Source organism: Oryx dammah, unplaced genomic scaffold (genome assembly GCF_014754425.2).
Source record: "Oryx dammah isolate SB20612 unplaced genomic scaffold, SCBI_Odam_1.1 HiC_scaffold_20, whole genome shotgun sequence".
NCBI lineage: Eukaryota > Metazoa > Chordata > Mammalia > Artiodactyla > Bovidae > Oryx > Oryx dammah.
This window is the reverse complement of record NW_024070204.1, coordinates 52,620,864-52,644,763: the sequence shown is the minus strand read 5'-3', so window position 1 is coordinate 52,644,763 and position 23,900 is coordinate 52,620,864. Positions and strand designations below refer to the sequence as shown.

Here is a 23,900-nt window from a genome sequence, read left to right as displayed (position 1 = left end):
CTTCAGGACAGGGATGGCACATTCATGTTCTTGCCCATGCTATCTTGGGTCTCTTGCACTATCTGAGTATTGAGTGTTACATTAGGCTTAACCTGACTGCTCTTGATTCATTGGGAAAGAACGCTATGAAAATTTAGTTTTAACTGTCAAGTTGTGGGAGGGAAAAATGGCTGTGTTTGTTTTATCTATTTGCCATGCCTGGTTGATGGTTTGTATTTTCTATGCTCATGTGTGAGCAATTAGCAATCTGTAGCAATTAGCCCAGTATAATTGAACATGTGAACGTGCTTTATATAATTTTAGTAATACATATTTTATAAAGATGTGAACATAATAGAGCCAGGTAGACTATAGGTTTTTAAAGGAGTGAAACCTTTTATTTTTCCTCCCCTCAATCAGGTTTGTTACAGAAAGAGAAAATGGCCATCGAAGCCTTTCAAATTTGCTGCCTCCTCCTGCCCCCTGAAAATAGGAGAAAGTTGCAGCTGTTGATGAGGATGATGGCAAGGATCTGCTTAAATAAGGAGATGCCACCACTGTGTGATGGCTTTGGCACCCGAACACTGGTAGGTTGATTTCTGGCATCTAAGAGAATTGGGGTTTTGGGGATAAAATTCACTCGAGTCAAGTTTACTAGTTGGGCAACCAGAGGAAAGTACAAGGCAGGCGGGCTTAAAGAGCCATGGCTTGGAATCCACTCAGGCTGGTATTATTCTTCTGGTCTTGGTGACCTAAAGAACATTTGTTGTTGTTCAGTCCCTTCGTCATGTCCGACTCTCTGTGACCCATGGACTGCAGCATGGCAGGTTTCCCCTGTCCTTCATTATCTACTGGAGTTTGCTCAAATTCATGTCCATTGAGTTGGCAATGCTATCTAACCATTTTATCTTCTGACGTCCACTTCTCTTTTGCCTTCAATCTTTTCCAGCATCAGGGTCTTTTCCAGTGAGTCAGCTCTTCACATCAGGTGGCCAAAGTATTAAAGAACGTGATGAAAAGTAAAGAATGAGTAGGGTGGACTCTGAGTGTAGAGATAGCTGCATCCTGCCTGCCGTCAACACAGAGAGAAGAAAGTGTGGACAGGAAAGGTCACTGGCCTCTCAAGAAACCACATTCTCTCCTTCAGGACAAAAAGGGTTGCAAAGCCCTTGTTACTATAACTAGTAGAATAGATGCACCATACATCATAGATTAAAAAAGGAAGAAATGAAATAGAGTTGGACCAGACAACTTGGAAAGAGAGAGAAAATGTGTATCTTTCAGGCTATGATCCAAGGGTCCATGAATGAGGATATTTCTTAATATATTCTCAGTTTTGCTTAAAAAAGTAGCCTGATTTTGATTTCTCCTTTATTATGTCAGCGTGTGTTTTAAAATAGGGTTTAGGTTTAGAGTTATTTACTAGTAAGCTTTTTAATTTTCCTCAGAAAATACAAAGCAAAATTGATGTCTCATTGGTATATATATCCTTCCCATATGCTGTTGGACCACTGTGTATGCCTGAGGGTTTACTGGCCCACTTTTGGAGGTGTGGCACAAGATCAGAGGACCAGTCAGTGCCCAGAGAGTGATTCTTAACTCTTTATGGTAGGTGGATGTATAGGTGGGCTAATGGACCTTTCTGAAATGCTAAAGGAGTCTTTGAACCTATTTCCCAGAAGAATGTATATGTAAAATTTGCATACAATTTCAAGTCATTCCCAAATCCCTGGGGTCCATAGTCCCCAGACAAAGAGTGTCTGTGGGTGTGTCTTCCTCTGTGCATGTACGTGAGTGAAGATAAAGTATCCCCTGTAGTAGGTGGATGAAATGAAGTCTTATTAAACAATTACCTTCTCTCATGTGCATTGGTGTTTTTAAAATTGAAGTATAGTTGATGTACAGTTTAAGTTGCAGGTGTACAATGTAGTGATTTACAATTTTTAAAGGTTATAGTCCTTTTATAGTTACAAAATATTGGTGATATTTCTTGTGCTTTGCAATATATACTTGTAGGTTATTTTATACATAATAGTTTGTAGTTCTTAATCCCTTACCCTTACACTGCCCTTCTCTCCTTCCCTCTTCACACTGGTAGCCATGTACTTTTTCCTCTGTGTCTGTGAATCTGTTTCTTTTTTGTTGTATTTGTTAGTTGTATGTTTTGGATTCCACATATAAGTGATATCATACAGTATTAGTCATTCTCTGCCTGACTTATTTACGTGCTTATTGGTTTTGAGATAAGATTGTCAGCAATAAAATTTGTAGGAAAAGTGGAAAAAAATCCATCATCCTAAAGGAGATCAGTTTTGGGTGTTCATTGGTGGGACTGATTTTGAAGCTGAAACTCCAGTACTTTGGCCACCTGATGTGAAGAGCTGACTCATTTGAAAAGACCCTGATGCTGGGAAGGATTGAGGGCAGGAGGAGAAGGGGACGACAGAGGATGAGATGGTTGGATGGCATCACTGACTCAATGGACATGGGTTTGGGTAAACTCCGGGAGTTGGTGATGGACAGGGAGGCCTGGCGTGCTGCGGTTCATGGCTTCACAAAGAGTTGGACACGACTGAGCGACTGAACTGAACTGAAAGGATTGTATTAAGAATGGAGTAGTTAAAATGAATTCTGTGGAAGCAACTGCTATATTTTTTATATTTCATTACTTAATGCACTTCTGATGGTTTTGTTCAAAGATGATTGTCAGTGCACTTACAAAATCCTGGAGAAAATAACAGTTAACTAGGAAAAACTATGATGTTTGAAGCACACAGATTGTGCTAGCAGATTTTTAAGTAAAATAATAATGAAATTAGGATATTATTAGGCTAAATGGTTATAAAGTACTTTGAACTTAAGAGTGCTACATGGATTCAAGTCACAATGGTGATAATAATTTTCAGAACTTGTTTAATACATATTTAAAACATCTATAAAAGGAGATGTCTTTAAAAACTGCTCAGACAAGCATCTCTGCTAAGTCCCTGTGAGATGTGAGGCACATTCTGTTCATGCTGGTTGATGAGAAGATTACCCCATCTGAGATGACCAGGTGTGTCCATGTGACAGGTAAGATGGCACTCTGTGCTATGGGTTATTTCTCACTGACTAGTCAGTTACTTTTTTGCAAAATAGTTCAGAGCAGGTAAAAAACCAAACCAAAGCAAAATCCTCATCTTGTGTTTATTTTAAAATGTACTCCCTTAACCTGTTTTTTTTTTTTTTTTTTTTTTTTTTTTTAAGATGGTTCAGACATTTTCCCATTGCATCTTGTGTTCCAAAGATGAAGTGGACTTGGATGACTTACTAGCTGCTAGGTTGGTGACATTTCTGATGGACAATTACCAAGAGATTCTGAAAGTCCCTTTGGCCTTGCAGACCTCCATAGAGGAGCGTGTGGCCCATCTACGAAGAGTCCAGGTAAAGAAAGGGATGTTACCAGTCCTATAAAATTGCCTGCAAAAAGTCATGTACATTTGCTAGGCTTCTTGGCATTTTTTGTTAATGAAGATTCAGTTAATTTGTACAAAGTGCTTACAACTGGACTTGGTACATCGTAGGCACTGCATGTGCTTTTTCTTGTCTTTGAGAAATGTATGGAATCCCCACGAGGTTTTGTGGTGTCAGTCAATGCTACATACTTTGTTTGCAAATTCCTTCAATGGGTTTGTTCAGACTCTGCATATACTTCCTGATGGAAGTGATTTATGTGGAATAATGCCTTGATTCACAGTAGCCTTGCCAGCTAGACACTATTTTTTGAATGAGAAAGCTGAGGCACAGAGAACGTAGGTAATTTGTCCAAGGTTACAGAGCTAAGATTCCCACTGTTGAACTCATTCTGCAGAATCAGTGCTCTGAACTACCCTGCCATACTGCCTTGCCGTAAGCCATAGAGTGGTAGAAGAACTCACTTGGCTTCAGAACCATAGGACCTGGGCCAGACCCCTTTCTCCCCACTTTCCTGATTGTTTGGTTCTGAGCAAGTTTCTTAACCTCTCTGGATTTCAGTTTCTGCATGTGTTGAAATAATCCATACCTACTCTATGAAGTTGTTGTAAAGAGTAGATGCTGCATTATAAAACCCTTGGCACAGATGTCTGTCATATGGCAAATACTTTTTCAAAGTAGCTATTTTTATTGTTTTTATTGTCATTGTGGTTACTATATTAAAATGATGCAAAAGAACTATAATGTATTACTATCATGTGTGCCCCACAGTGGAGTTTGTATGTCAGCCTGTGGGAGCAGGAACTCTGGGTAAAGGCAAGCAGAAGGTCTGCTTGGCTCCTTCTGAATGACTGGATCTCTTTTTCATTAAGCATTTTTTGAGGCTCCACAAATAAAGACCAGTGAACTGCTATCCCCCAAAGTATCATTAAATAATTATCTGTTTTTTAATGTGCAATTTAAGAATTAAAATCAAAGTTTTTTTTTTTTTTCTCTATTTTTTGGTAATTACCAACCTAATACATTGAAAGAATTTGGAAAATATAGAAAATACACCCAAAATATACGAGTAACTCTAAATGTTGAGTCAGTGTTAAAGTCTTTTTAGATGTTTTTCTATTTCCCCTTCTCCTTCCTTTCCTTCCATCTCTCCTTCTTTTATTCCTCTTTTATAACTTACTTTATAAGAAAGTTACATACTTTCTCTTAACAATACAGCAAGAAAAGTTTCCACATCATTAAATATTCTTGATTGTCCCAAAATGGCCAGGAGCACAGACTCAAGCTAAACAGTGTGTGAATTTCTGATGTGCCCTTTATTAGCTGTGTGACCATGGCATGTTTTGTAATGTCTCTTGGGGCTTCCCTGATAGCTTAGCTGGTAAAGAACCTGCCTGCAATGCAGGAGACCCCAGTTTGATTTCTGGGTCGGAAAGATGCCCTTGAAGAGGGATAGGCTGCCCACTCCCATTCTTGGGCTTCCCTGGTGGCTCAGACGGTAAAGAATCCACCTGCAATGTGGGAGACCTAGGTTCGATCCCTGGGTTGGGAAGATACCCTGGAGGAGGACATGGCAACCCATTCCAGTATTCTTGCCTGGAGAATCCCCATGGACAGAGGAGCCTGGCGGGCTGCACTCCATAGGGTCACAGAGTCAGACATGACTGAGCAACTAAGGACATACACACACACACACATAACGTCACTCAGCTTTAGCATCTGTCTCAACATTTCTCATCTGTAAAATGGGATAACAATAGTTAATACCTACCTCTAGGGCTATTTTGAGGATTGAATGGTTTAACACATATGAAGTGATTAGAATAATGTTTATCACATAGTTAGCCCTCATTTAGTACTGCTGTTGTTATTATCAACATTATTGTTAGATTATTCCATAATATCATTATAATTAGTAATATTCTGTAATAGAGATATGCCATATTTTATTTAAGTGGTTTTCTTTGCTTTAGTATTTAGATGGTTTTCATTTGTTTTCTATTTTGCAAGCATTATAACAATAACTTTTTATAGCTAAGTTTTTTGCTTGTTTAGCTCCTCTGATTATTTTCTAAGAATAAATTCCTAGGCGTGGCATTGGGTGGTCAAAGATCATGAATGTGTGTTAAGCATTGATTGCATACTGTCAAATTTCTGTTTTGAGTGATTGTTCCAGTTTGCGTTCCCATTGTTGGTAAGAAAATATTCATTTCTTTACACCCCTGCCTACTGTGGGTATTATTTATTAACATACATACCTTTGCCATTTGAATGAGTGAAAGTGTAATCTTACTTTTGTTTTAGTTTAATCTCCCACCTCCCCTTGATACTTTATGAGCCAAACTTCAAAAGAAAAAAGGAAAACATAATAACTTTCACTGCCTTTCTGCAAGCAACACTGCAGGCAGTGACTGTTGCTCTGTGTCTTGGACTTGTGTGTTCACACAGCACAGGTGGGTGTTGCAGGAACTTAGCCCTGTGAGCCCTTCTCTGTCAGCCCAGAGGTGATGAACTTAACTGCAGAGCAGTGTGAGCCTATGAAGGGGCACAGTAACTGATAATCCAGTTACATTTTCTCTCTTAGAAGCACAGACTCAAATTGCCAAACAGTTGTTTTTGCCCTCAGAATCTATAGATCGCTGTTCTCTCACACAGGCCTCTCTGTCATATAACATTTGGGGTCGTGCCTTTCTGAAAATGAAGTGTTACCTGGACTGTTCTGTTGAATTGTTTGGGGCAGTTTCATGGTTGACCCTGGGATAGATAACGCAGTGAGATCTGCATTGTTTTTGACACCTGCCTTCTGTTGGCCTTGTCTGTAACCCTCTTCCTCTTGCATAGGTATCTGTTGTTTTTCTCATTTCCTAGGCGTCAGCCTGGCACATTTTACTTGGGCCTCACCGTTTATTCTGGCTCTTCTGGTGCTTTTTCTGGACTTCCTGGTTCAAATAAAAATTAAGTGTTATGTGTGTGTCCCTTTTCCTTATGGGTTTGTTCTCTCTCTCTCATTGTCTAAATGACCTGGTAAACTGGTGCCAAGGCATGGAATGTACTTGATGAAATAACCCTTCTTGGCAACACATTTATTTTTAACTGTGGCTTCTGGAAAAAAAATCTTAAACCAAAGATGTGAATGTAATGGTAGGAATCTTATCCACCACAGAAGAACAGTAGGTGAGATATATATATGTATGTATATTGGTGCTATATTTTTGAGAAGGTGAACTTCTTGGACTCTGAAATTAAGTGTTTTTAATGCATGTTTTTATCTTCCTATTTTATAGATCTTGGTGCCTTCTCCCTCCCTGTCTCCCTTCTCGCTTTTGCCCTGTGCAGTGTCTGCACATTTGTTTTCACTTGTTTCCTACTGTGAACGTATTTGGAGATGGGGTGGGTGCAGTACTCTCCTGTCCACAACGTCTGGGCTAGAACTTGTGCCTCTGCCCGTCCCCAAGGGTTGGGGAGCAGACTCTGCAGATGCGAGAAGAACTTGCATAGTTGATCTTGTGTGTTTGGAATAATTTTAGTCAACATGTTTATTAGTTTATGTGTAAATTTCAGATCTTATTAGTAGAGGGCACAAGGTTTATTTGCTTATGAAAATGGCTTTTAGGTTTAAACAGGCAAAAACTCTTGTTTAAAACTGTGGCTTATATGAATTTTTTGACATTATGAAAGGACTTTTTTATAAATTCATTTTATTTACTTTTTAATTTTTAAAATTTATTTATTTTTAATTGAAAGATAATTGCTTTACAGCATTGCATTCAGTTCAGTTCAGTTCAGTCGCTCAGTTGTGTCTGACTCTTTGCAACCCCATGAATTGCAGCATGCCAGGCCTCCCTATCCATCACCAACTCCCGGAGGTCACTCAGACTCACGTTCATTGAGTCAGTGATGCCATCCAGCCATCTCATCCTCTGTCGTCCCCTTCTCCTCCTGCCCCCAATCCCTCCCAGCATCAGTCTTTTCCAGTGAGTCAACTCTTTGCATGAGGTGGCCAAAGTATTGGAGTTTCAGCTTAAAGCCAACTTTTTCACTCTCCTCTTACACTTTCATCAAGAGGCTTTTTAGTTCCTCTTCACTTTCTGCCATAAGGGTGGTGTCATCTGCATAGCTGAAGTTATTGATATTTCTCCTGGCAATCTTGATTCCAGCTTGTGTTTCTTCCAGCCCAGCGTTTCTCATGATGTACTCTGCATAGAAGATAAATAAGCAGGGTGACAGTATACAGCCTTGACGTACTCCTTTTCCTATTTGGAACCAGTCTGTTGTTCCATGTCCAGTTCTAACTGTTGCTTCCTGGCCTGCATACAGATTTCTCAAGAGGCAGGTCAGGTGGTCTGGTATGCCCATCTCTCTCAGAATTTTCCACAGTTTATTGTGATCCACACAGTCAAAGGCTTTGGCATGGTCAAGAAAGCAGAAATAGATGTTTTTCTGGAACTCTCTTGCTTTTTCCATGATCCAGTGGATGTTGGCAATTTGATCTCTCGTTCTTCTGCCTTTTCTAAACCCAGCTTGAACATCAGGAAGTTCACAGTTCACTTATTGCTGAAGCCTGGCTTGGAGAATTTTGAGCATTACTTTACTAGCGTGTGAGATGAGTGCAGTTGTGCGGTAGTTTGAGCATTCTTTGGCATTGCCTTTCTTTGGGATTGGAATGAAAACGGACCTTTTCCAATCCTGTGGCCACTGCTGAGTTTTCCAAATGTGCTGGCATATTGAGTGCAGCACTTTTACAGCATCATCTTTCAGGATTTGAAATAGCTCCACTGGAATTCCATCACCTCCACTAGCTTTGTTTGTAGTGATGCTTTCTAAGGCCCACTTAACTTCACATTCCAGGATGTCTGGCTCTAGGTGAGTGATCACACCTAGATTATTTGGGTCATGAAACTCTTTCTTGTGCAGTTCTTCTGTGTATTCTTGCCACCTCTTCTTAATATCTTCTGCTTCTGTTAGGTCCATACCATTTCTGTCCTTTATCGAGCCCATCTTTGCATGAAATGTTCCCTTGGAATCTCTAATTTTCTTGAAGAGATCTCTAGTTTTTCCCATTCTGTTGTTTTCCTCTATTTCTTTGCATTGATCGCTGAAGAAGGCTTTCTTATCTCTCCTTGCTATTCTTTGGAACTCTGCATTCAGATGCTTATATCTTTCCTTTTCTCCTTTGCTTTTTACTTCTCTTCTTTTCACAGCTATTTGTAAGGCCTCCCCAGACAGCCGTTTTGCTTTTTTGCATTTCTTTTCCATGGGGATGGTCTTGATCCCTGTCTCCTGTACAGTGTCACGAACTTCATTCCATAGTTCATCAGGCACTCTTATCTATTAGATCTAGGCCCTTAAATCTATTTCTCACTTCTGTATAATCATAAGGGATTTGATTTAGGTCATACCTGAATGGTCTAGCAGTTTTCCCTATTTTCGTCAATTTTAGTCTGAATTTGGTAATAAGGAATTCATGATCTGAGCCACAGTCAGCTCCTGGTCTTGTTTTTGTTGACTGTATAGAGCATCTCCATCTTTGGCAGCAAAGAATATAATCAGTCTGATTTCGGTGTTGACCATCTGGTGATGTCCATGTGTAGAGTCTTCTCTTGTGTTGTTGGAAGAGGGTGTTTGCTATGACCAGTGCATTTTCTTTTCAAAACTCTATTAGTCTTTGCCCTGCTTCATTCCATATTCCAAGGCCAAATTTGCCTGTTACTCCAGGTGTTTCTTGACTTCCTACTTTTGCATTCCAGTCCCCTATAATGAAAAGGACATCTTTTTTGGGTGTTAGTTTTAAAAGGTCTTGTAGGTCTTTATAGGACCGTTCAGCTTCTTCAGCATGACTGGTTGGGGCATAGACTTGGATAACTGTGATATTGAGTGGTTTGCCTTGGAGACAAACAGAGATCATTTTGTCGTTTTTGAGATTTCATCCAAGTACTGCATTTCGGACTCTTTTGTTGACCATGATGGCTACTCCGTTTTCTTCTGAGGGATTCCTGCCTACAGTAGTAGATATAATGGTTACCTGAGTTAAATTCACCCATTCCAGTCCATTTTAGTTCGCTGATTCCTAGAATGTCGACGTTCACTCTTGCCATCTCTTGTTTGACCACTTCCAATTTGCCTTGATTCATGGACCTAACATTCCAGGTTCCTATGTAATATTGCTCTTTACAGCATTGGACCTTGCTTCTCTCAGCAGTCACATCCACAGCTGTGTATTGTTTTTTGCTTTGGCTCCATCCCTTCATTCTTTCAGGAGTTATTTCTCCACTATTCTCCAGTAGCATATTGGGCAACTACTGACCTGGGGAGTTCCTCTTTCCGTATCTTATCATTTTGCCTTTTGATACTGTTCATGGCGTTCTCAAGGCAAGAATACTGAAGTGGTTTGCCATTCCCTTCTCCAGTGGACCACATTCTGTCAGACCTCTCCACCATGACCCACCCGTCTTGGGTTGCCCTGTGGGCATGGGTTAGTTTCATTGAGTTAGACAAGGCTGTGATCCTAGTGTGATTAGATTGACTAGTTTTCTGTGAGTGTGGTTTCAGTGTGTCTGCCCTCTGATGCCCTCTTGCAACACCCACCGTCTTACTTGGGTTTCTCTTACCTTGGGTGTGGGGTATCTCTTCTCGGCTGCTCCAGCATAGTGCAGCCAGTGCTCCTTACCTTGGATGAGGGGTATCTCCTCACCACCGCCCTTCCTGACCTTCAACGTGGGATAGCTCCATCAAACATCAACATGAATCAGCCATAGGTTTACCTATGTCCCCTCCTATTTGAACGTCCCTCCCACCTCCCTCCCCATCCCACCCCTCTAGGTTGTTACCGAGCCTGTTTGAGTTTCCCAAGTCATACAGCAAATTCCCGCTGGCTATCTATTTCACGTGTTACTCTCTGCATACCTCCCACCCTCTCCTTCTCCTCCCTGTGACAAGCTATGACCATAAGTCTGTTCTCAATGTCTGTGTCTCCATTGCTGCTCTGCAAATAGATTGATCAGTACCATCTTTCTAGATTCCATATATATGTGTTAGTATATGATAATTGTTTTTCTCTTTCTGACTTACTTCACTCTGTATAATAGGCTCTGGGTCCATCCACCTCATTAGGACTGACTCAAATGCATTCCTTTTAATGGCTGAGTAATATCCCATCACATATATATGTATTACAGCCTTTTTATTCATTCAGCTGTTGATGAACACCTAGGTTGCTTCTATGTCCCAGCTATTATAAATAGAGCTGCAATGAACATTGGGTTACATGTGTCTTTTTGAACTTTGGTTTCCTCAGCGTATATACCTAATAGTGAGATTGCTGGGTCATATGGTGGTTTTATTCCTAGTTTTTTAAGGAAACTCCATACTGTTCTCCATAGTGGCTGTATCAATTTGCATTCCCACCAACCGTGCAAGAGAGTTCCATTTTCTTCACACCTGCTCCAGCATTTATTGTTTGTAGATTTTTTGATGATGATCATTCTGACTGGTGTGAGGTGATATCTCACTGTAGTTTTGATTTGCATTTCTCTAATAACAAGCAGTGTTGAGCATCTTTTCATATGTTTACTAGCCATCTGTATGTCTTCTTTGGAGAAATGTCTGTTTAGGTCTTTTGCCCATTTTTTGTTTGCATTGCTTGTTTTTCTGGTATTGACTTGTATGAGTTGCTTGTATACTTTTGAAATTAATTCTTTGTCAGTAGTTTCATTTGCTATTATTTTTCTCATTCTGAGGGTTGTCTTTTCACCTTGTTTATAGTTTGCTGTGAAAGCTTTTAAGTTTAATTAGGTCCCACTTGTTTATTTTTTGTTTTATTTTCATTACTCTAGGAGGTGGGTCATAGAATATCTTGCTGTGATTTATGTCATAAAGTATTCTGCCCATGTTTTCCTCTAGGAATTCTACAGTTTCTGGTCTTACATTTAGGTCTTTAATCCATTTTGAGTTTATCTTTGTGTATGGTGTTAGGAAGTGTTCTAATTTCATTTTTTCACATGTAGCTGTCCAGTTTTGCCAGCACCACTTACTGAAGAGACTAACTTTGCCCCATTGTATGTTTTTGCCTCCTTTGTCAAAAATAAGGTAACCATAGGTGCATGGGTTTTTCTCTGAGCTTTCTCTCTCATACCACTGGTCTATATTTGGTTTTGTGCCAGTACCACACTGTTTTGATGACTGTATCTTTGTAGTATAGCCTGAAGTCAGGAAGGTTGATTTCTCCAGCTCCATTCTTCTTTCTCAAGATTGCTTTGGCTATTAGGGGTCTTCTGTGTTTCTATATGAACTGTGAGATTTTTTTGTTCTAGTTTTCTGAAAACTGCCATTGGTAATTTGATAGGGATTGCATTGAATCTGTAGATTACATTTGGTAGTACAGTTATTTTCACAACACTTTTACTTTTCATTATGGAGTTTTTCCCAGTGAAGTTGAATGTCATAACATTCCTTCTAGGAGATACGCTGTAGTATCTGAACTAATTTTTGTAATTTATTTGAAAATGTACTTTCACTAATAATCCATTTGCCTCAGATAAAATACCCAGGAGCTGACATGGATATTACTTTATCTGCTCCATCATTTTGCCGTCAAATCAGCCCAGAGGAATTTGAATACCAAAGAGCATATGGCTCCCAGGAACCTCTGGCAGCCTTGTTGGAGGAAGTCATCACAGATGCCAAACTCTCTAGCAAAGAAAAGAAGAAAAAATTGAAGCAGGTAAAAGGGGTATTCTTCCTAAGTCATTTCTTCTCCCTACCGTTCTTATGTTGTTTTTTCCTTTGTATTCTCTAAGAGATTTCATATGAATCTTATCTTCTGAGACAGAGCAGTTTTGAAAGTATTATTATTCATTTCATGTATTAATTTACACAACTGTGGTCAGTTTTCTAGATCTTTATTCTCCACTGTAGATCTTTTACCATTTTTGAGATCCTCATTTATGAGGCTATTCTCTAATATTTGACCTTGGTTTTGATATGTGGTTTGATATGAATTTATTGTGAGCCCTCTTGGAGGAGGTCACCATTAACCCCACCATAGAGCTGCCAGAACTTACACAGGACTGGGAAATAGACTCTTGGAGGGCACAAACAGACCATTGTGCACCAGGACCCAGGAGAAAGCAGCAGTGAGCCCACAAGAAACCAACCCAGCCTTGCCTGTGGGTGTCCGGGAGTCTCCAGCAGAGGCGTGGGTGGGTGGTGGCCTGCTGCAGGGTTGGGGCCACCGAGTGTAGCAGTGCACGTGTGGGATCTTTTGAGGGAGGTCACTATGTTCATCACCTCCACCATGGTTTGGCCCCAGGAAGATAGCAGGGAGGGAACACAGCCCCACCCATCAACAGAAAATTGGATTAAAGATTTACTGAGCATGGCCCCTCAGAACAAGATCCAGTATCCCCCTCAGTCAGTCTCTCCCATCAGGAAGCTTCCATAAGCCTCTTATCCTTCTCCATCAGAGGGCAGACAGAGTGAAAACCACAATCACAGAAAACTAACCAATCTAAACACATGGACCACAGCCTTGTCTAACTCAGTGAGCCATGCTGTGCAGGGCCACCCAAGATGGATGGGTCATGGTGGAGAGTTCTAACAAAATGTGGTCCACTGGAGAAGGGAATGGCAAATCACTTCAGTATTCTTGCCTTGAAAACCCCATGAACAGTATGAAAAGGCAAAAAGGTGGGACACTGAAAGAGGAACTCCCCAGGTCGGTAGGTGCCCAATATGCTACTGGAGATCAGAGGAGAAATAACTCCAGAAAGAATGAAGGGATGGAGCCAAAGCAAAAACAATACAGAGCTATGGATGTGACTGGTGATGGAAGCAAGGTCCGATGCTATAAAGAGCAATATTGCATAGGAACCTGGAATGTTAGGTCCATGAATCAAGGCAAATTGGAAGTGGTCAAATAGGAGATGGCAAGAGTGAATATCGACATTTTAGGAATCAGTGAAATAAAATGGACTGGAATGGGTGAATTTAACTCAGATGACCATTATATCTACTTCTGTGAACAAGAGTCCCACATAGTCAACATAGTCATCATAGTCAACAAAAGAGTCCGAAATGCAGTACTTGGATGCAATCTCAAAAATGACGGAATGCTCTCTGATCATTTCCAAGACAAACCATTCAATATCACGGTAATCTAAGTCTATGCCCCAACCAGTAACGCTGAAGAAGCTGAAATTGAATGGTTCTGTGAAGACTTATAACACCTTCTAGAACTAACATCCAAAAAAGATGTCCTTTTCATTATAGGAGCCTGGAATGGAAAAGTAGGAAATCAAGAAACACCTGGAGTAGTAGGCAAATTTGGCCTTGGAGTACAGAATGTAGCAGGGCAAAGGCTAATATTGAGTTTTGCCAAGAGAACACACCACTCATAGGAAACGCCCTCTTCCAACAATACAAGAGAAGAATCTACACATGGACATCACCAGATGGTCAACACCGAAATCAGATTGATTATATTCTTTTCAGCCAAAGATGCAGAAGCTCTATACAGTCAGCAAAAATAAGACCAGGAGCTGACTGTGGCTCAGATCATGAATTCCTTATTACCAAATTCAGACTAAAATTGAAGAAAGTAGGGAAAATCACCAGACCATTCAGGTATGAGCTAAATCAAATTCATTACGATTCTACAGTGGAAGTGAGAAATAGACTTAAGGGACTAGATCTGATAGACAGCGTGTTTGATGAACTATGGGGGGAGGTTTGTGACATTGTACAGGAGATAGGGATTAAGACTATCGCCAAGAAAAAGAAATGCCAAAAAGCCAAATGGCTGTCTGAGGAGGCCTTACAAATAGCTCTGAAAAGAAGAGAAGTGAAAAGCAAAGGAGAAAATGAAAGATATACCCATTTGAATGCAGAGTTCCAAAGAATAGCAAGGAGAGATTAAAAAAAAGCCTTCCTCAGTGATTAGTGCAAAGAAATAGAGGAAAACAATAGACTGGGAAGGACTAGAGATCTCTTTAAGAAAATTAGAGATACCTAGAGAATATTTCATGCAAAGATGGGCTCAATAAAGGACAGAAGTGGTATGGAACTAACAGAAGCAGAAGATATTAAGAAGAGGTGGCAAGAGTATCCAGAAGAACTATACAAAAAATGTCTTCATGACTGAGATAATCATGATGGTGTTATCACTCACCTAGAGCCAGACATCCTGAATGTGAAGTCAATTGGGCCTTAGGAAGTATCACGACAAACAAAGCTAGTGGAGGTGACAGAATTCCAGTTGAGCTATTTCAAATCCTAAAAGATGATGCTGTGAAAGTGCTGCACTCAATATGCCAGCAAATCTGGAAAACTCAGCAGTGGCCACAGGACTGGAAAAGGTCCGTTTTCATTCCAATCCCAAAGAAAGGCAATGCCAAAGAATGCTCAAACTACCGCACAATTGCACTCATCTCACATGCTAGTAAAGTAATGCTCAAAATTTTCCAAGCCAAGCTTTAACAGTACATGAACCATGAACTTCCAGATGTTCAAGTGGTTTTAGAAAAGGCAGAAGAACCAGAGATCAAATTGCCAACATCCGCTGGATCATCAAAAAAGGAAGAGAGTTCCAGAAAAACATCTATTTCTGCTTTATTGATTATGCCAAAGCCTTTGATTGTGTGGATCACAACAAACTGTGGAAAATTCTGAGAGAGATGGGCATACCAGACCACCTGACCTGCCTCTTGAGAAACCTGTATGCAGGTCAGGAAGCAACAGTTAGAACCGGACATGGAACAACAGACTGGTTCCAAATAGGAAAAGGAGTATGTCAAGGCTATATATTGTCACCCTGCTTATTTAACTTCTATGCAGAGTACATCATGAGAAACGCTGGGCTGGAAGAAGCACAAGCTGGAATCAAGATTGCCGGGAGAAATATCAATAACCTCAGATATGCAGATGACACCACCCTTATGGCAGAAAGTGAAGAGGAACTAAAAAGCCTCTTGATGAAAGTGAAAGTGGAAAGTGAAAAAGTTGGCTTAAAGCTCAACATTCAGAAAACGAAGATCATGGCATCCAGTCCCATCACTTCATGGGAAATAGATGGGGAAATAGTGGAAACAGTGTCACACTTTATTTTTGGGGGCTCCAAAATCACTGCAGATGATGACTGCAGCCGTGAAAGTAAAAGACGCTTACTCCTTGGAAGAAAAGTTATGAGCAACCTAGATAGCATATTCAAAAGCAGAGACATTACTTTGCCAACAAAGGTCCGTTTAGTCAAGGCTATGGTTTTTCCAGTAGTCATAAATGGATGTGAGAGTTGGACTATGAAGAAGGCTGAGTGCCAAAGAATTGATGCTTTTGAACTGTGGTGTTGGAGAAGACTCTTGAGAGTCCCTTGGACTGCAAGGAGATCCAACCAGTCCATCCTAAAGAAATCAGTCCTGAATATCATTGGAAGGACTGATGTTGAAGCTGAAACTGCAATACTTGGCCACCTTATGCAAAGAGCTGACTCATTTGAAAAGACCCTGCTACTGGGAAAGATTAAAGGCAGGTGGAGAAGGAGATGACAGAGGATGAGAAGGTTGGATGGCATCACCGACTCAATGGACATGAGTTTGAGTAAACTCCGGGGGTTGTCATGGATAGGGTGGCCTGGCTTGCTGTTGTCCATGGGGTCACAAAGCGTTCGACACGACTGAGTGACTGAACTGAACTGAACTGATGATGTGAATTAGTGGAGCAGTTGCTTTAAATTCAGAGAAGCTATAAATGGGGACAGTTTCTTTCTTTTTTTTAAAAAAAGGCAAATCAGACTGAGTTCACAAGTGCAAAATGTCCAGAATTTTGAAAGTCTTAGATAGCCAACATCAAACTGGTTTCTTGTCTCAGGCATCACTAAAAGTTTTAGCTATTAAAGAACAAGGCTTTCAACAGTTTGATTATTTTTCAACTGAGAATATCTCTAACTTGATCTTTTTTAAAAAATTGAAGTGTAACTGATTTACAGTGTTGTGTTAGTTCAGAATCTATCTTCATCATTTTTAAAGTATTGATTCAAGAGCAAGTCAGTGGTGCTTATTTTTAAAGAGTGAATCCTGCATAGCTTCATCTCTGATCACAACATATACATACACATATGTATACATAGGGCATGAGAGTTACATAGGGATTGTATGTATACATAGGACATGTATGTGTACACACATAGGGCATGAGGTTTCTAGACTCCCATTGTATTTTTCTCAGAGTAATTTTGGAGAAGAGTTCAGTGGTGAGGATCAAAGGAAATACATACTCCTTATTCATAAACTTTTTGTAGAATAGTGTATACCAGCATGCTTTTTCTTCCATTTAGGCAGAAGCAGATGGGGCTGTTTGAGAAGCAGGGAGATAGGGAAATTTTTTTTTTAACATTTTCTTTAAAGATTTTCTTTAACCATGTAGAGCATCAGTCAGAGTTCTTGTGTCTGTTTTAGCAGGGAGGTCCATTTATAGTTAGTAGGGGAGAAATTTTAAGAGGTGTGACTAAGTGAGACATTTATTTGACTATTAGATCAAATTAAAGATGAATCAGATCTATAGAAAGTAGAATTCAGTGATTTATTTAACAAAAAGAGATGGATTTGTATTGATGAGAACTTGTGATCTGTTTTCTTCTTATTCTCTCTTCTGATGGAAAGCAGTAAATATTAAAACCAAACAAAAATAGGAAAGTAGTAGATCAGAAACTTATTTTAAAATTATTAAACTTATCTTAAAATTACAGTGCCCAATTTTATTGATTTTTATCTTCTTTTTTTTTTTTTTGACTCTTCTTGGATCTTTTTTGTTTTTTAGTTTCAAAAATCATATCCTGAAGTCTATCAAGAACGATTTCCTACACCAGAAAGTGAAGCACTTCTGTTTCCTGAAAAACCTAAAGCAAAACCACAGCTGCTGATGTGGGCGCTAAAAAACCCCTTCCAACCATTTCAAAGAACTAGAAGTTTTCGGATGTAATACTTGGATAGAGACCTCTGTTGTTGCTGTTGTTTTGAATTAATGATTGGCTATAAGATTCTGGTGGTGGAAGAACAAGGCACATAAACCACAGACTACTGAATGATAAATATAAAGATTTCCTGACTCCAAGAAACATTGAGCCATTATCAGTATTTTTATAAAACTCAGTGCTATTTTTAAAGGGTACAGATCTATTAAAAATACTGAGACAACTATATATAGTGGTAATGTTAACATGTTTGTAATTGTTAAAAATTTAAGATATCTTCATTTCTTAATTTGTTTTCTATTGTGTTTGTAAAATATTTATGTGTACATCCTAGTTACTGATGTCTGTGATGATCGTGACTGAAAATTATTGTATATACTTGAATAAGAAAGACACTGGGTACTGTTACTGTGATGCTATTGACCTAATAGCTAGTTGTGGTTTCTGGTATATAAATTGTTTTTCACTGTTGCACCAAGATTCTTCATGTTCTATATTACAATAGCTGTCTTTTATTGCAGATTTGTTGGATGTAGTGACAGATTTTATGAAAGCTGGTTCTTCTATGATGTATATATTAGTTGGTGTTTATTTGTATGTGAAGTAGATTTTCATGTGCCTACAGTGGTATAATTTCAGTCTTGGCTAAAGATGGAAAATTGAACTGGATAAATTCTTTCAGTCTCATTAGCCCTGTGATTCTAAGTCAAATCTTTGTTGTTTCATGAAAAACAAATGGGTTAAGTAAAATGAGACTACCTCCTTTATAAGTATATTTTCCCCAATGTCCTTAACCTTTTAAAGCAAATGGAAGGTAAATAAAAGCCATTCTTTTTAATACTGTACTTGGCGTTTCTTTTTTGGCATTTATTTAGGTCAGTCAGAGCATCTTAAAATGCTAAGCATGATTGCCTTTAGCCAGTGTTTTCATATCAATCATTTATTTCTATGATAAAGTAAGAAGTGAGTTTGGGCTTTTGTACTAGACTTATAATAGGAGATGATTTGTCTATTTCTTTTGCTTTGCTTTGCCCTCTTGCAAATAGTGGTACACTTAAATTATAGAGCATCTGAAAGCTTTTTCTAAAGAGTGATTACCCAAAAAGCTAAAAGAGCAACACTCAGTAATTGGCTTGCTCTGCTATTTGGACTAATTTTTCCTTGCACTTGAGATCTGCTCCTGTTCTTTTGTAGCAAAATGCCTCTTGCAATTGACTCTGATATTGCCGCCTCAGAGATGAAAAGAAGTGTTCCTTTTGGTTTGAGTACCCCTTATTTTGCCAATAAGGAAAGTACTGGGAGATTGTTAGTGTTTCAGCATTTATTCTTCGACCTTGGAATTGTGTTTAGAGTGAAGACTAAGGACTTTTTGCTTTATTTATTTTTTATTTATTCCCCAAGGTAGAATTGACTTCAGAGTCTCCTCTTCTAATGCTTATCTTTGGAAATATATGTTACTGTTTTCTGTTTTCTTTATTTTTTCCCCCTTAAAATTACTGTTTCTGTTGTTATGTATAACATACTTATGGAGAGATCATAAAACATAACCACACCTACCTGTGAAACTGAGGAGTGGATAAAACCAGCTTTTCAAAGTTGTGGTGCCCCAGTTATTCATCAGCAGTGTACCATCCTCACCGAAACTTGCTATCGTCAGAGCGTGAACTGTCAGTGTGGTAGATGTGTGCTGGTATCTCATTATGGTTTTACATTGCGTTATTAACATGGCTTTGTCATCAGTTCGTGGTTTTTGGCCTTCTTTCACCTTTGTTCAGATCTTAGTAGCTTATCAAGCTACACACACGTGCACACACAGAGTTGAGATTTTGATTATATTGAACATATAAATCTACTTGGAGAGAGTTGCTATCTTTGCAATATTAAGTTTTCTAGTCCATGAACTTGGTTTATCCCTCCATTTTAGAATAAGTGAGATATTTAAATTTCTCTGTAAAGGTTTCCAATTTTTAAATTAGATTTCTTGGCAGATATTAATTCCCTAGCATCAGCAATTATTATTTACCTTCAAAATACCTTAATGCTTGATCCTATTGTAAATGGAATTATTTTTAAATTTCCATTTTCTTTTTGTTGCTTATATATTGTAAATATAAACTAATCTTTGTGTACAGATTTTTGTAGTCAACAACCTTACTACACTTTCCTATTAGCTCTAAATATCTAGTGTGAGTCTTCTGGATTTTCTGCGTTTACCACATAATAAGCAATAGTGCCACTTCTTGTTTTTCATTTCTGTAGTTGATAGCATCTGAAATGTCCCCAATGATCCCTGTGTCTTAGTGTTTATGCTCTTGTATAATCTCTCCTTGATTGTGGTTTGGATCTCATGACGCTTTTAACAAATAGAATATGGCAAAAGGGATTAGGCTATCATCTTTGAGATTAGATTACAAAGAGCCTGGCTTCTATCTTGCTTGCCCTCTGTTTTATTCTCTCCCTGGCTTGCTCTGAGGGAAGCCAACTGTTCTCTCTTGAACTGTCCTATGGAGAGGCCCCTCAGGCAAGGAACTGACGTCTCTACCGAAAAGCTGTGAGGATGGGAGGCCCGCCAACAGCTGTGTGAGTGATCTTGGAAGTGGATCTTCTGACGCCTGCCAGCAGCCATGTGGGTGTTAGAAGCGAATTCTCTGTTGGTTGAGCCTTGTGATGAAGACAGCCTTCACTGACACCTTGATTGTAGCCTGTGAGAGACGGCTAAACTATGCTTGGATCTGGAACCACAGAAAATATGAGATAATGTTTGTTGTTATAAGCCATTTAATCCTAGGGCGATTTGTTGTGAAGCAGCAGACACAATACACTTTGTACTCCTTCCTTTCCTACCTGCCTGCATCCTTCCCTCTTTCACTTTTTTAAAGAAAACCATTGCGAAATGTCACTGTCTCTAGTGATGCGTTTGTTTGCCGTGTTTCTGCATTCTTGCAGTTTAGTTATTTTCCTTATAAACGACATAGAATTGGAATATTTTTTAAAATAAGCCAACTTGATAGTCTTTATTTTTAATTGTAAGATTTAGACAAATTATATTTAATTACTTTATGTTTTGGTATAAAACTTTATTGATATTTTGTCTAACACTTTGTCTCTACTGTCTTGCCTTTGAAGTTAAAAAATAATTTCATGTTTTCTTCTATTAACTTGAAACGTAAGCATCTCACTTCTAATCTTATTGGATCTCCTAGAAACTACATCTTGCATATTAAGTTATCAAAGTTTAAAGTTAGTCATTACCTTTTAACCCTCCTCAGACTCTTCAGAAACTTGAAAGCACTGAGAACACTCTCCCAAATTAGATATTATTGTTGTGATATACTTTAATTTTATTGTGTTTAAACATCATAATACGTTATTACATATAGTCTTTATTAGGCTTACTTGCATATTTTACCACTTTTTTTCTTCTGAAAGTACATTCTTTAGAATTTATGTTTAGTAAGTTGTTGGTTTTGTTTCTCTGAAAATGTTTTACTCTGCTATTCTTTTATAAAATAGCTTTGTTGTGATACAATTCACATACCATACAATGAACTCCTTTAAAGTGTGGTTAGCACCATAATTAAATGGTTTTTGGTATGTGACATTTAACATTTTTTAAAGTTGTGGTAAAATCTAGGTAAGATAAAATTGGCCATTTTAACCATTTTTAAGTATATACTTGCTATAAGGGATGCCCTCATTTTTTATTTCTGCTGCATGTAGAATTCCAGATTAATAGTTATTTTATTTCAGTATATTCAGTTCAGTTCAGTTCAGTTCAGTCACTCAGTCGTGTCCGACTATTTGTGACCCCATGACTCGCAGCACACCAGGCCTCCCTGTCCATCACCAACTCCCGGAGTTCACTCAAACTCACGTCCATCGAGTCAGTGATGCCATCCAGCCATCTCATCCTCAGTCGTCCCCTTCTCCTCCTGCCCCCTTCTCCTCCTGCCCCCAGTCCCTCCCAGCATCAGAGTCTTTTCCAGCGAGTGAACTCTTCGCATGAGGTAGCCAAAGTATTGGAGTTTCAGCTTTAACATCAGTCCTTCCAATGAACACCCAGGACTGATCTCCTTTAGAATGGATTGGTTGGATCTCCTTGCAGTCCAAGGGACTCTCAAGAGTCTTCTCCAACACCACAGTTCAAAAGCATCAATTTTTCGGCACTCAGCTTTCTTCACAGTCCAACTCTCACATCCATACATGACCACAGGAAAAACCATAGCCTTGACTAGACGGACCTTTGTTGGCAAAGTAATGTCTCTGCTTTTAAATATGCTATCTAGGTTGGTCATAACTTTCCTTCCAAGGAGTAAGTGTCTTTTAATTTCATGGCTGCAATCACCATCTGCAGTGATTTTGGAGCCCCCAAAAATAAAGTCCGACACTTTCCACTGTTTCCCCATCTATTTCCCATGAAGTGATGGGACCGGATGCCATGATCTTAGTTTTCTGAACGTTGAGCTTTAAGCCAACTTTTTCACTCTCCTCTTTTCACTTTGATCAAGACACTTTTGAGTTCCTCTTCACTTTCTGCCATAAGGGTGATATAATCTGCATATCTGAGGTTATTGATACTTCTCCTGGCAATCTTGATTCCAGCTTGTGCTTCTTCCAGCCCGGCGTTTCTCATGATGTACTCTGCATATAAGTTAAATAAGCAGGGTGACAATATATTACAGTTATCATTTCTTTGTTAGCTGGCTTGTGTTATGGTGAGAAGTAAATTGCCACTCTGTCATTCCTCTGTAGATAATGTATCTTTTCTGTGCAAACTGCTTTTTTTCATATTTTCTCATTGTCTTTGGTGATCTGCAGGTTTTGATGCTATATCTAACTTACATGATATGTTTTTTGAGTAACTATTCTACTTGAGATTTATAGGACCTTTTAAGAGGATTGAAATCTTCTGTCACTTTAATACTGCCTTTGTCACAATCTCAACTCTGCTTTTGAATTTCTTTTAAATATGTTTTAGATCTTTTCTATGCTCTGTCTTTCTCCAGCTTCCATAATTTTGTCTTTCTGTGCTGCATTCTGGATAATTTCTTCAGTCTTTTTCTTCCATTTCAACACTTTTCCCTTTAGGTATGTCTAGTTTCCTATTAAATACCTGTATGAAATTTACATCCATTTTACAGCTCAGGAAACAGACTCAGTAAGACTCGGTAACTTCCCCAAGACTACCCATCTTGTAAGTAACATAATAAGCAGTCACAACAACTCTGACTGCACAGCCCAGGCTCCTTACTAAGATGTCTTATTATCTCCCAAGGAGACAATGTGCTTTATATTGTTATGAGCATTTTTAAGATGTTATGTATAAGCTCACATGTTATTTTTCAGCCTAACTTTCTAAAATTTAATATCTCGAATTTCCTTTTGATTTGCAGTGTTTTCACTGTCTTAACCTAGCCTTTTGCCAAATTTCACTTCTGGTTTCTTCTGGTCACTTCCTACAGATAACTGCTGAAGGTTTTCCATTGTCTTTTCCACAAATTCCCACAAAAAATACATCAACAATGATGAAAACAAGCTGTTTTCTTTCAAGCTGTATGGATGCAATCATGTATTTACTTATAGGTATGATTTTTAAGGTATTTTTAATATTTATATATAATTGCTTTTATCTTTAGGTATAATCAGTAGACAGTGTTCAAGAGATTATCATTGCTCTGAGAGACTTGGTAAGGAATTTATCAAATGAGTGTTCTATATAGAAAATCTGAGATTACCACAGCAATTTTTTTCAGGTTGAATATACCACGTGTATGAGCTTGGTCATGAATTCAGTCATTCATCATTCTAATTTCTCTCACCACTTCGTGTTCCTGCATCTTCGTTCAAGGAAGTCACATCTGGAGTCTAGCAAATGTAACAGACATAAGGGTCACGGCTTAGCATTTGTGTTGTGCAGGAGCTTGATTCTGCTTCCCACCTCTAGAAGAGATTTTCTGTACTTTCTTATAGAAAATGTAACTTAAAAAGAGCTGGTATTTGTGAACTGTTAATGTACAAGAAGAGGAAACTAAATATTCCTATCTTGAAGTGTCACAAAAATCTTTCATCATGATTAAAAGAGGAATCAGTTAAAGAGACATTTTCCTATATAGGCGTAGCTGTATCATGTTATATCTTTATTTTTACCCTCAAGAATAAAAGCCTACAAACATTAAAGTCTTGTAGTAAAGTAAGAGTGTTATTACCTACTGAAGTCAGAGACAATTTAGCTGTGTGTCTATCCATCATCATAGTATTTGCCTGTTTGAAGTGTTCACTTCACAATGACACAGTGTTGTTGTTCAGTTGTTAAGTCATATCTGACTCTTAGACTTCATGGACTGCAGCACACCAGGCTCCTCTGTCCTTCATTATCTCCTGGAGTTTGCTCAGATTCATGTCCATTGAGTAGGTGATGCTATCTAACCACCTCATCCTCTACTGTCCCCTTCTCCTCTTGCCTTCAATCTTTCCCACGATCTTTATTGAGTTGGCTCTTTGCATCAGG

At 38.8% G+C, this 23,900-nt stretch overlaps 1 protein-coding gene across 1 annotated transcript in view; it reads left to right on the top strand.

Annotated features, from left to right (window-relative positions):
- The window catches only part of DEPDC1B (DEP domain containing 1B), a 100,207-nt gene extending 81,970 nt beyond the window's left edge, over positions 1 to 18,237 (top strand). Inside the window, exons 8-11 of the mRNA XM_040262569.1 lie at positions 400 to 566; positions 3,226 to 3,402; positions 11,966 to 12,151; positions 17,239 to 18,237. Of these exons, the coding sequence (XP_040118503.1) occupies positions 400 to 566; positions 3,226 to 3,402; positions 11,966 to 12,151; positions 17,239 to 17,400 (692 nt within the window). The 3' untranslated portion in view covers positions 17,401 to 18,237. The remainder of the gene's footprint in view (positions 1 to 399; positions 567 to 3,225; positions 3,403 to 11,965; positions 12,152 to 17,238) is intronic.
- The last annotated feature ends 5,663 nt before the right edge of the window (positions 18,238 to 23,900 follow it).